The sequence below is a fragment of the Alligator sinensis genome, unplaced genomic scaffold (assembly GCF_000455745.1).
Source record: "Alligator sinensis unplaced genomic scaffold, ASM45574v1 scaffold353_1, whole genome shotgun sequence".
Classification (NCBI taxonomy): Eukaryota; Metazoa; Chordata; order Crocodylia; family Alligatoridae; genus Alligator; species Alligator sinensis.
Genome location: NW_005842075.1, coordinates 2,456,284 through 2,469,389, shown reverse-complemented (window position 1 = coordinate 2,469,389; position 13,106 = coordinate 2,456,284). Strand labels below are relative to the sequence as shown.

The window sequence follows — 13,106 nt, the reverse complement described above, 5'->3', positions numbered from 1 at the left end:
TTTCCCTACTCTACAATTTCTGTTATTTAATAACTGGGATCCAAGACAGCCTCAATTCATTAAAAGTTCTGGGCAAAACTCCCCCAGTCCAGGACAGATTGGGTATTTGATAATCAGAAATTGGATGCCAAGCTTACAAATGGACTCTAGTTTTCCACTCAGAACACAATAAAGGAAGACTGGGCTGATTCAGACAAGGTTTGTGCTGGGTCTCAATACCAGCATAATGAAGAGAAAAGATTCATCTATGCACATTCACTGACTTGAAATGATGCTGAGAGTTAGATGGAGAGCAAATATTTTTATAGCCAACTGATCTGCATGTGACAAAATAGTTTCTTATAGGGTGCCTGTAGACGTGTGGAGAGGTTGTTCTGATGCACTGCAATTACAGCGTGTCAGAGCAGGCTCTATTAACTGAGTCTGCTGGAGCGTGCTAATTAGCAGGCTCCAGCAGCCTCCATGTCTCTTGTATCAGTATTCCTGCACTTCAAGATGGTGGCAGGGGTGCTTTCACTTTCCCGTCCACCATGTTGAAGCTCAGGGATGCTGGTACACAAGATGCTGCAGGCACTGTAATTAGAGCGCTTTCACAGCTGCTCTAATTCAAGTACCTCCCACACGACCCCTGGAGCACAAGTAAAAAAGCCCATAATGCCTAACTTGGAAAAGAGTAAGGAACAAATTTAACTAAATGTGGTGCAACTCAAACTTTTGATTAACCAGCTTGGTTGAACAGGTTACACTGGGAAATTACATATTAGTACAGAAATGTTTTATGCATACATGCATGTATATTTATACACACGTACCTATGCACGTGTGTAGAATGTAGAGATACACACCTATATTTGCAGCAGATATTACAGCTAACATATTTAATGCTGTTTGTTACATGTAATGCAAGACTTTTTCAGTTCTTTTATTTTTATTTATTTTAGGATGTAATTAGGACCATTGTTCAGAGCGGTGGCATCAAGCATTTAGTTACTATGGCAACTAGCGAACATGTAATAATGCAAAATGAAGCTCTTGTTGCTCTGGCACTAATAGCAGCTCTGGAGTTAGGTGAGTATCCCAGGGATTAGGTCTTCATTTTTCTTTTGGTCTGTGCAAAAAATTCAGGGCAGGACGGAGCTGCCTGAGCGTTGCTACATGAGATTCAATTTTAAGTTTGACTAGACCTTCACAAGCATGTCTATAAGTATACGATCAGCAGGGCTATAGAAATAGTCTAACTGCATAGATAAAATATAGCCTGTAGAATTCTTTTAAGAGATGTGTAAACTAAAGAGATCCCAAACTGAGCATGATTTTCAGTCACCACTAGGAATCACAGGGCTGATCGTTAGAAAAAAAATCACCCTTTTTTTCTGAAGACTGTGTATGCACGTGTTGCAGGGAAAAATTGGTGAGGAACTCTGCAACATCATAATTATGCATGTCAAAGTGGCTTCTCTCTACAATCATTTTATTTAAGAGGGAAACAAAAGTTTTTTTAACCTGGGCAAGAGATTGATATGCTAAAAGTTTTTTAGTTACTTGGCTTTGCCTCAACTGGAATAGCCAAACTCTTTCCAAAATAGATTAGTAAAAACTGCTTAGATGGGACATGAGGTACTTTCTGATGGAAGCAAAGGGGAATTCTGTACGTTAGTGAATACTGCACATTAATGACTCTTACTGATTTTGTAGAGTTTCTCAGAAACAAATTTGGGAGAGAATTTCAATTAAAAAACTGGTGTGTTACATCATAGCCTGAGTTTATAACATTCGCATTTCCTAGTGGTAAAAGAATTTTTAAACATGACTTTCATTTCTCTTGTTTGTCCTATTTACTTGCCTATTGCATTTCATTCATTTTAGACAATTAATTCTATGGTCAACAATACTTACTTTTGTAATCAGCTTCAACTTTTGTTTTCATGCACCAGGAGAATAGGGTGTTCAGCTTCCGAAATTCGAGAGAAAATCAGATAGATAAGTAAATCGTCAGCTTAAAAAAGAGAGAGAAAATATGTATATTTATTTTCGGTCTTCTAATCCCTCTCCTTTTGTCTTCCAACGTTTCTACATTTGGGACCTACACTACGTTGACAACATCGCTTTAAAAATGTATGCACCCAGGTCCTAATCCTGTACTGACCACTTCTGATGGACCCCGAGTGTCCCCTATTATCTTGGATTTTAAGCTGCTTTCTCTTTTGTTCAGGAATTTTTTTTTTTTTTAAGTATTCAAAGTCAGTTGTGGGTTTCACTAAAGAAGGATTGCAGGGATTGCCTTTCAGTGTTCAGACTGATGGGTGCATTTTCCATTAGGTCACAAAATGCCTAAGTATATCATTAAATTCCTTGAGTGTTCATTAAGTGAAATTAAACTAACTTACAATTACTTAGCAAAAACTGGCACTCAGCATGACAACATTCAATATATATTTCAGTTTTGCTGCAAACGAACCAGGCTCTGAATACATCACAGCCCTAGTATTACAGTGGAAGAGAGAAACTGTATCAGTAAGTGGCCAGAAGCAAGGCAGCAAAATGACTCTGGCTCTTTGATTTATACTTTTCACTTGTTTGTATTTCAGTCACTGCTGAGAAAGATATTGAAAATGCTCAGTTAGTCCAGATCCTACACAGGCTGCTCTCAGATGAAAGGAGTGCGCCAGAAATCAAGTACAATTCCATGGTGCTGATCTGTGCCCTCATGGGATCTGGTGAGTATTTATAAGGGGTTTCTGCTGGGTTATTGCTCAGTACTTCTGAACTTCCACTGACTTTAGTGGGAGCTCAGTGGCAGGCAGCCACCTTGGGAGCAAAGTGTGTCTCCGCAGGCACACAGGCAGGCTTTCACTTTGAATGCTTTGTTTCCTCTTATATGCATGCTGGACAGATGCACAAGTCTTCTGTGGCCCCCAGCTGGAGCAGTTCAAAATTGTTACAATGGCATGCAGCAGTGCGTGTGCTTTCTAGCAAGGGAAACACAGCGAGGGGTTGTTCAGACCTGTGGCTCCCCTTCAGCTCCCTGCAGTGGAGGTGGGGGAGTAGGGGTGGCACAGAGTGAAGGGAACTGTCAGCATCTGCTCTGCTGTACACTCAGCCTCCAGTCTCCTGGTTCTCAGAGATTCAAGAAATAACTGTGTTCAGCCCTAAAGCTGGAGAGAACAATTCCTGACATGGCCCACCTCCAGCAACTCGATAGCCCACTTCCTCTTGCCCGTCCCCTCCTGCTAGAGGTAGACCAACACACAGGGATTCCTGCTCTGAAGGCTTGGCTGTCCACCTGATTCTTTCTTCTCCCCCATGGGTGCCAGGGGATGAGGGTAGACAAGTTAGAGCACTCTGGGTTGCCCGAGGACCAAGCAACCTCATTGCACTCCACATGCAACAGAAAGTACTTCATTTTAAGCACTTCCAAATAGTTGCTGTTTCTTCCAGTTATTTTTGGAGAATTTTGCCCATTGCAACACTTCATAGGGCACTTACAAATGTCCACTCACCCTTTGAAATGCTTTAGATACCATGTCTGTATACAGCCTGAGTCAGAGCTTTCACCCTGGCAAGGTTCTAGCTCATCCCATCAATTGGTAGGGCCCACTTGCCCTTGCCCAATGTTATCCAATCTATTTGACACCATGAAAAGGTGAACAGAACCTGCTCTAACCATCGTTGCAAACATGACGTCTTTAAATATTCAGACTTTTGAATTACTGGCCAGTTTTTTTCAAAGCCCCACCAAGTCCTTCCTTATTTCATGAGTACCTGGTTAGAGGGAACTCTTATGCTCCTAAGTGTTCATGATTTTGCTGCCAGTGAGTGAATAGGCTCTTGAGGTTATTTTAAAATACCCATAAAATAAAATAACTGAAGGAAAGAAACAGTTTCTTTGACCAGTGGTCTCAGAAAGCACATCCAGATGAGCGCGGTCGTGCGGTATGTGATGCTGCAAAGCACAGTCCAGTTTTCTCCACATTGCAAGGACGCACTGGCTGAGTGTGTTACTCCCAGGTTTTTTTTACTCCTGGATATCCAGGGGGCAAATAAATAAATAAAACACAGGGGGAAAAATGGAGCATTGCACGCTCGGCCAGCACGCGCTGCTGAAAAGTGGAGCCAGGCCAGAGCCACGTTTCGCTGCCAGCTAGGCTCCGTGTGGCAGAATCAGTGCAGCTGCAGCCCTGGGAGGCCCCCAGGACCCCAGGTAAGGCTGCTGGAGCCAGCCCAGTGCTGGCCCCAGCCTTCTTCTACCCCACCTAGGGCAACGTGCTGTGCACCAAAGCACACATGGCACATTTCCCAGAGACAAGTGGTAGCACAAGGTGTGCTGCCACTGTGTGTCCCCAGGGAACCAAATGTCCATGCACATCTAGGTGCACCTAGAGAGGCTAAAAATATTTTTGTCATACTGTTCTGGGCATTTAATTCTTGATCAATTATTTTTTCTACAAGGGATGCTGTTATCACTATACTTTGTTATGGTAAATCTGACATTCTGTTTAGCTTCTCGGTACCAGCAGTTATGTATTACCAGTGAAATAAATATTTCTTGCCAGCTGGAAACTGCTGTTGCAGTGGAATTAGTGTGTTGAAAGAGGAAAGAACAATGAGCCTGGGAAATGTAAATGTGTAACCTAAAGAATCAAAAAAGACAAAGCACTCATGGATACTAGTTGTGGCCATGTGCAAGGGCCACAAGGCTCACAGGAGTCTGTGTGTTAAACAAAGCAGTTCTGCCAGTGGAAATAAGTTCCTAAGTCAGTTTGGTAACACCTGCTTAGTGATATCCTAGCAAGAGAAGGAGGATAGAGAATGCTTCCACAGTAGAATGCCCTGGATCTGAGAAGCAGCTTCACTGAAAATGTTCAGGGGTTGAAGGGTCTCAGAGGCACAGCACTGGCTCGCTGCTTTTATATAGTAGGGGCTACACTGTCCAAGATCATTGAAAACTGGTGTACAGGAAATGAAGAAGGAAAAGAAATGTCACAGAAGACTTGCCACAAGTAAAAGATAGTCGTAGCATACAATGTAGCTAATTTTGAAACAAAGGTTCATATTTCTCATGAGCATCTCAGAGCTTAATCAAATTGGTGGCACCTCAGGATTGGGGTGGGGGACAGAGCTATTTGGACTGTATTGCTGAGTGGGTTGCACTTTTCCCTTCCCCTGCCAAAAAGCCATGCCTGCAGTACAGATCTTAAGTAATTTCAGCAGAATTCATTATGTTAAAAAATACTAAATATTAAAAAAATAAAACTCAGTGCCCTGAGCCTGTAGCACAGTGATTCTCAACCAGTGTGGCTTGAGATCCTTTCTGTAGTCAAAAAGGAGTGAAAACTAAGCTGGCATTTTTTGAGGGCTGCTTTGAGTCTAACAAGGTTGAGAACCACTGCTGTAGTGCTTTCAGTTTGCATAAATGCACTTTTTCGCCACTTTAAAAGGGGAGGAGGAGCTTATGCTCAGGAATGCACATCAGCTGTTTTACTGCAGCTATTTTGTCTGCATGAGCCTGCAGTGACACAAGACAGCTAAGCTGCATTAACATTGACTCTGGATGAAGCAGTTAAAGGTGGAGTGGCTATGCTACAGCTTCATCCCTGCAGTATATGGTAAATTAAATAGTCACATTGTAACAACTTATTAGGCCTGTGCGAGTAGGCAGATATTCGATCCGGCTTCAGATCCGGCCGCTTTGGGTGGCAGCGATCCAATCCGGAGCTCCAGCACGGGTTCCCACTTCAATCTGGCAGAAGCAGCTCCGAAAGCTTCGGAGCCACCTCGGAGATCTGGCGATAAGGTATAATGGAGAGTCAATGAAATATTTATAACTTGGTTGTTTTTTGTCTGATTTGGGTGACACTTGCAGGGGCAGTAGCCTCTGCTGAGAGCATGAAGCTTACCAAGTTTCAAGAAGATTGGTGCAGGGGTTTGGGGGGAACTGCACCCCAAATTCTTGAAAGAAAAAAACTCATGTCACGTCTATGTGTTACACCACAGGGGGGTGCAGACCGCAGGGTTAGTAGCCCCTGGTGAGGCCATGAAGCCTGCCAAGTTTCAAGAAGATTGGTGCAGGGGTTTGGGGGGAACTGCATCTCAAGCTGCTGACAGGCAAAACTCGTGACATAGATAACACTGTGTGTGTTAAGGCACAGCGGGCTGAAAACTGCAGGGGTGGTGGCCCCTGCTTAGGCCACAAAGCCTGCCAAGTTTCAAGGAGATAAGTGCAGGGGTTTGGGAGAAACTGCACTTCAGGCTGCGGACAAGCAAAACTCATGACTGATCTGGCAGGCTTCATGACCTCAGCAGGGGCTACCATCCCTGCAGCTTTCACCCTGCTGCGCCTTAACACACGCAGTGTCACCCATGTCACGAGTTTTGCTTGTCCGCAGCTTGAGGTGCAGTTCCCCCCAAACCCCTGCACCGATCTTCTTGAAACTTGGCAGGCTTTGTGGCCTCAGCAGGGGCTGCCACCCCTGCAGTTTTCACCCCCTGTAGTGTAACACAGACGTGAACGAGTTTTGCTTTCAAGAATTTGGGGTGCAGTTCCCCCCAAACCCCTGCACCGATCTTCTTGAAACTTGGCAGGCTTCGTGCTCTCAGCGGAGGCTACTGCCTCTGCAAGTGTCATCCAAATCAGACAAAAAACAACAAAGTTATAGCTATTTCATTGATTCCCCATTATACCCTATGGCCGGATCTCCAAAGCGGTTTGGAAGTTCTGAACCACTTTGGAACGCCTAATGAGGCCAGCGCTTCGATCCGGACATGCTGCTTCAGACACCAAAGCGTCCGAAGCTTCTCTGGATTCGAAGCACGGTCTGAAGCTTCACACAGCCCTACAACTTATATCAGTACCTTTTTGGCATCCATACAATTGTAATTTATCTTAGTGGTTGTCAGACTCAAGGCACTCCCTCCATTACTTATGTGAATTGGATGGTAGCCCATTTCAAAAACTATATAGGACAGTGCTTACCTCCTTATAGGGGAGCCAGGCAGTGGAGGGTCAGGGTTGGCCAGACAGGGAAAAGCCTATACGTGTGCTTTTCTGCTCATCTTGTACCTAGAGGCACCCTTCAAAGGATTTGGCATCACCCTGGTTGAGAACCACTGCTCTACCTATACCAGTCCCCATCTTTGGTTGCCTGCACAGCAGTATACAAAGCAGTCTTTGTTAGTACCCTGTACAAGGAGGAAGCAGTGGCTGTTTTAGATGGACCAGACTGTCCATATGCTGTTCATTTTTTTAGATTTAGAAAATTTTTCAAAACTGAGTTCAGTTATAGTAATGTAAAAAACAGTCTGTAAACAAACATGCCAACAAGGGCTAACTGCCTTCTTTGCCCTCTCTCTCTCTCTCTCTCTATCCCCAGAAACAAATCTCAGCCTCCACTCCGAAACCACCTTAGACAAAAAATAATTTCAATAGCTGTACTGTACAGGAAGCCTGTAGGCTGACAGCCTGCTCACTGGCTCTGTTAGGCCAGTTTAGGAAATAGGTTCTGAAGAGTCAAGAAGTTTTTTACTAAAAATTCCAGCTATTTATTACCAGCACTAGTTTGAAGGCACTTCAGTGTGGTTTTTCAGCACTGCTAGGTACCTACAGGGTCATTTGAAGTCCCTGGGAGTTGTGTAAGCCAAACACCTTTCAAAACTAAGTCCTAGTGTTAATTCTGTGCCTCTCCCCCAGCTCAAGAAGTAGTTCTGAGACTGCATGTGTCACATCAGGGTTATTACCAAGAAAACAGTTTCATGCAGTCACCCAGGCTATTCTGTGCTCATCTGCCCTGCAATAGAAACCTGCCGTCCTGTTTAAGTCAGTATGGGATCTGTTACCCATATCACCTCAGTTCATCTCAGCTACAAGCATGAGACATAAGGAGAGAAAGCATCTCGTTGGCAGCTCTGTGAACGTTTAGATACGTGCTTGGAGATGTGCCATGGGGACAGAATGTGAAACTTCCTTGCTTTTCTTTTCCAGAGCCCCTTCACAAGGAAGTGCAGAGCCTGTCATTTCTAGAAGTTGTATCAAAACTCCGCAGCCATGAGAACAAGACTGTTGCCCAGCAGGCCTCACTTACAGAGCAGAGACTCGCGGTAGAAAGCTGAGGAAAGTCTCCAATTTCCACACAGTATCCCATCATGAATTTCACCTTCGTCCTCTGTCCTGCTGCCGCTCCTGCTATGTTTTCCACTGTATCACTTGTGCATGCGTGTAATGTTCCCCACACACACTGATGAACTGCTGTAGGTACTTGTCCAATAAGGTTTCTAAAATCCATAAGTGGTGTTAACATGAACCTGTCAAAAAAGTCTCCACCCATCACTGTTCTACTTGTATTCTTGTTGCTTGGGCCACATAGTAGAATGTGCATGTTGTAGTCCTATGATGATGTAAAAGTGGTACTACATGATGACTCTTTCCTCATACCCCTAACTACATAATAATGTACTGCTAAATTAGGGACAATACAGGATGCAGCAAGTCGAGACTAGGGTATTGATTATAGAATTAAGTGGTAAATCTAGCTCCATTTTTGGTGCTTTGAAAACACAGGAATGAAGTAAATGTATTGCTGCTCATTCACTGGTCTCACCTATTAATGTCAAACTCATGGTACCTAGAGGTAACAAATAAAAATTCCAGTGCGCGCTCACTTTACCCTGTTGTTTGCTCTTTTTTGTATTCAAATGCAGAATTAACAACAGTCCCATGCACGTGTGAAAGTTCCTCTTTAAGAAAGCCCCTATAGTGGTGGACATAGGACTGATGTAATGTTTGCTTTTAGTTCAAAGAAAAACAGAGGAAGCCATTTTAAACCACTGAAATCCATTTCTCTTGTCATTAGCATGTACTCTACAGGGATGGTTCAATAGTCATTTGGGCTTTCACCCTAGTGATTTATACTGTGCTAAGATTCTGGTCCTATAAAAGCACTCAGGCAGAAATCTGTCCTCCAAAAGCATTTACAAGGCTTGTGTTCCAGCGACTGTTCAGCAAGCAGTGCACGAAGAGCAGAAATGTTGCTTGAGAGAATTCCAGCTGGTCTCCTGTCTTTAGCAGCGGGGCTGTCATATACTGCCAGTTGACAGGAAGGAAGGAAAGAAACCAAATAGTGATTCTATGGCAAAGGGGAAGATCATACTTGCAGGCTTTAGTCTAAATGCTACCCAGCGGGGATGAGTGGTGATGCTAACCTTCCTACAAACCTGTGTGTGGTGGGTTTGCATGCACTGCGCATCACAGCTTTACTCAACCGAGTCAGTGAGTAAGCATCTTACATTAGAAGTCCTGCTATGCATTACAGTTATAGCTGCTGCTCCCGCCCCATCCCCAAAACAACTCAGACCTGTTCAACAGCAACGACTATAATTCATTCACCAGGCTCATTAAAACCGCTGCCTTCCCTCCAGACAGTCGAGAAAGGATGCCAGTTAAGATTTTTTTCTGCTAAATAATCTCTTCTCACAAAGGCCAGCAAACAGCCACTTACTTCTAGCTACTTTTGATAGGAGAATCTATGAACTTGACCCAACACGGGGGTTGTCAACCAGGGGTACTTGGAAAGGTGCTGGGGTGGGGGGCAGGCAGGGACAGAGCACCCACCACCCTGCGTTGCCACTTCCCAGGGGCAGGGGCAAGGGCAGCAGCTCCCCTCTGCGGGTTTCATAGGCACCGCCCAGCTGGCCAGGCGCACAGGGGAAAGTTGCTCGTAGCCACCACCACCACATGCTGCCATCACTTGCAAGGCCGCCCCCGCTCCCCGTCTGGCCACTGCCACCCCCACCCCCACCAGAAAGGATACGCTGCTTTAAAAAGGTTGAAAACTCCTAACAGATCAGAACAGTGGGCCACATAGTCCAATACCCAGACACTAGCTGCCAGCATCTGTTATTTCAGTGAAAAAAGGAAGTCCCCAAGCACAGGGGTCAGCAACCTATGGTCCCAGGGCCAAATCTGGCCCTCAGATTCTTTGGAAGAAACCAGTGGACACGAGGCTTCAATGACGGGCCACTTTCTGCAGGCTCCCCCTGCACCGCCACGGGGACGAATGCTGCTACAGGCATTTCCTCCTTGCAGTCAGGAGGACAAGCAGCAGTAGGGGCCTCCTGGTGCCTGCCTGCCCATCTCTGACTTGGGGTGGGCTATTCCAGCTCACAGCCAGAAAAGGCTGCCTGCCCCTGCCATAGCAGACAACTGTAATAAACTGCTCGTACAGGAACTTCCATCCTACTCCCAGACACTAGCTATTGTTTATACTGCAGCTTTAGAGAAAAGTGCCAAAAAGTCCCGCTGAAGCACCCAATCTATATAGACACAGTGGAGCCAGATCAAACTAAGGCACTACTTCTTCCAGTAAAGCACATTCCCCCCTCCCCCCCCATGTCTGTCAACAGCCTACACTAATAAAAAAGCACCTTTAGTTAAACTATTTCCACCAGGAGCAAGATGAAACACAAGCCCATAGAACTACCTCTTCAGCTGGATTTTCCACAGAAGGAATATCAAGTGATTTACTTTTTATGTGCAAATCTCATCTAGGTCTGCACTGGGTACAAAGAGACGATATTTGTAACTGAAGATAAATGTTAGAAAGGAGAGTGTCTTGCACTGGAGCTATCCAAGTGAACTCCTTCCTGTTCTTGTGGTAAAAATACATTATGACCTGGGCCTCACTTGAGTAATAGCTGTATGAGTCCCTCATGAGGCCCTCATGATCCCTTGTGTAGGAAGCACAAGGCCTAACGTCTGAGTTGTGGGTTTCTTTTTCCTTCCTGCTTGCTCTGCATTTTGTAGCCATACTTGCATAATGCCCTGAAGTTACACTAAGGTATAAGGTTACTAAAAGACACTAACTTTGCCGCAGTTCCCCTTTTCCTCTGCGCATGCGACAGAACTTTTTGCCGCAGTTCTGCTTTTGAAATACGCATGCACTAAACTTAACAGGAGATACTAACCAATAGCAAACTAAGCCTAGCCCATAAGATAAGACGTAACAACAAGGAAATTGTGGTACTGCCAATAGTTGTATGACACGTGGTAGCCCTTTGTTTATGTAAGCTATAAAAGTGTAACCCCGAGAGAAATTGGGGGGTCAACACTGCTTTGAGCATCAGCTCCTCTGTTGACATTGCTTGCGCAATCAATAAACTCATGATGGACTCACCCTGGGTGTGACTCTCTCCTTGAGGTGAAATTGGTCTAGCCTCCAGGGGCACGAAACTAGCCATTTGGGCAACACTTTGACTAAGAGACAGAAGCCCTAGAAAGAACCTCTGTATATGTATAGGTATGAAAACTACAAAGTCCAGTCACTGAATTATTGCATGATCATGGGCAAGTCTTTTTCTTTCTTCATCCCCTTCCTTGCTTTCTCACTTGTTTGCTTGTAAGCAGTTTTGATAAAGACTTTATCTTACTATGTGAATACTGCACCTACCAGAATGAGGCTATGGCCTCTAACGGAGTATAAGTAATTGATGATAATTGGTGGTAAATCTGTTTGGATACAAGAATAAATTCTTATTTTCTTTCCTCAAGCATGCAGAGTGGCTTTCTATAACCACTGGTACTATCTGAGTGGCTCATTTTGTAATGCATCCTCACACTACCCTGTGTGATGAGAAAAGGTTCTTATTTTACAGATGGCAGTTGAGGTTTAAGCTGGTTTAGTGACTAGGCCAAGGTCACAGAAAGTTTATGGCAAGACAAAGACTTAAACTCAGGTCTCTAAACTGTAGCTGTTCAGCTGTTCTAAACTATATCCATTTACCATTCTTCTGTGCACAAAACAGACACAGAGCAGCATATCTGAAACAGTCTTTGGTTTATCATAAATGTAGTGGCCTTCCTTATATGTGACACCTGAAAAACGTTATTTTCAAGGAATAGCAGGGATACAGGGGAGAGACACACCTCTGAGCTATCTGGCCACTCCCACTTGTTACTTAAACACCTTGCCTAACACTAAATGGAGCCCTAAAGGTGCATGGCTGCACAGAGGGAGTGGTCCCTGCAGTGTACCCTCTGTCCCAGAGAGCAGCCTAACCAGACAAGAGCTTAGATTGTAATGCTTAAACTTCACTTCCCTTCATACTTTTCAGTAAAGTTTTCACTATTTTGACATAAAACTTCATTCTAAAGTGTGAAGAATGGTTATGTTAATTACTGCCTCTAGCTACTCAACTACTAACATATTTGCCTATCAGGAAGTGGAGGGGGAGGAGGGTGTCCAGTAAAAATACATAGATACCTATCTAGAACACCAGTTGTACTAACATTTGCACAATAGAAGAAGAAAAGGAAAGTTCATAAACTTTATAATTTCATCAAACTTCTAAACCATTACTGAATTTTGTTAACAGAATTTTCCTTTTAAGAATCACTGACAGCTAAGCAGCTAACTTTTAACAACCTCCTTTTTTCATTTTATCCAGAGTGTCTATCTAGCATACTGAGATGGATTAGCAAATGATGGATGCAAGAAAAAAAAAAAAGCACATTTTTTGGATTTCTCTATTAGAAATATCATGAGCATTCAGCCACCTTGGGTCTGGTCCTGTACTCATTGGTGTGGTTCATTTTCTTTTTTTTAGTGGGAATTTATCTTGATTAGGAAGGGAGTATTTTTCCCACCCCAGCTGATTGCCATTTATAAAAGCATTTTCTGCTTGCAACATTCTGTGCTGCAAGTGACAGGTTAGTTCTGGTAATGATGGGCACTATGCTTTTGATGCTTCCTCACCTGACATTACGTTTAGATAGATGAGTTCAAATTTCAGGTCAGGGGAAATGTTGGAAGTGGGCTTATTTAAACTTTTTAAACAGACGTGGGACAGGGTTTTCTGGTGAGCCAGAAAGAGGTTGGAAGGATGTAGAAGTGGAGCGCATGGTAGGGGGAAGGGGGAGGGGGTTAGATGTGGTTTCTGGGCAAGACAGACTGCAGGGTAGGAGGAGTTATGGGATGACATTTAGTTATGCCCTTTCTGTTAGCTTCTTTCACATTCATTCTCTCCCTCTCCCCATTAGCCCCTGCTGTCCATAACTGCCTTTATTACTATTGTCTCCAGTTCCTCTTTCACAATTACCTCCTTGTTTCATCTCTTTC

At 44.1% G+C, this 13,106-nt stretch overlaps 1 protein-coding gene across 1 annotated transcript in view; it reads left to right on the top strand.

The window, feature by feature from the left end:
• The window catches only part of RAP1GDS1 (Rap1 GTPase-GDP dissociation stimulator 1), a 108,356-nt gene extending 99,628 nt beyond the window's left edge, over positions 1 to 8,728 (top strand). The window contains exons 13-15 of the mRNA XM_025204262.1: positions 942 to 1,068; positions 2,589 to 2,717; positions 7,979 to 8,728. Of these exons, the coding sequence (XP_025060047.1) occupies positions 942 to 1,068; positions 2,589 to 2,717; positions 7,979 to 8,106 (384 nt within the window). The 3' untranslated portion in view covers positions 8,107 to 8,728. The remainder of the gene's footprint in view (positions 1 to 941; positions 1,069 to 2,588; positions 2,718 to 7,978) is intronic.
• The last annotated feature ends 4,378 nt before the right edge of the window (positions 8,729 to 13,106 follow it).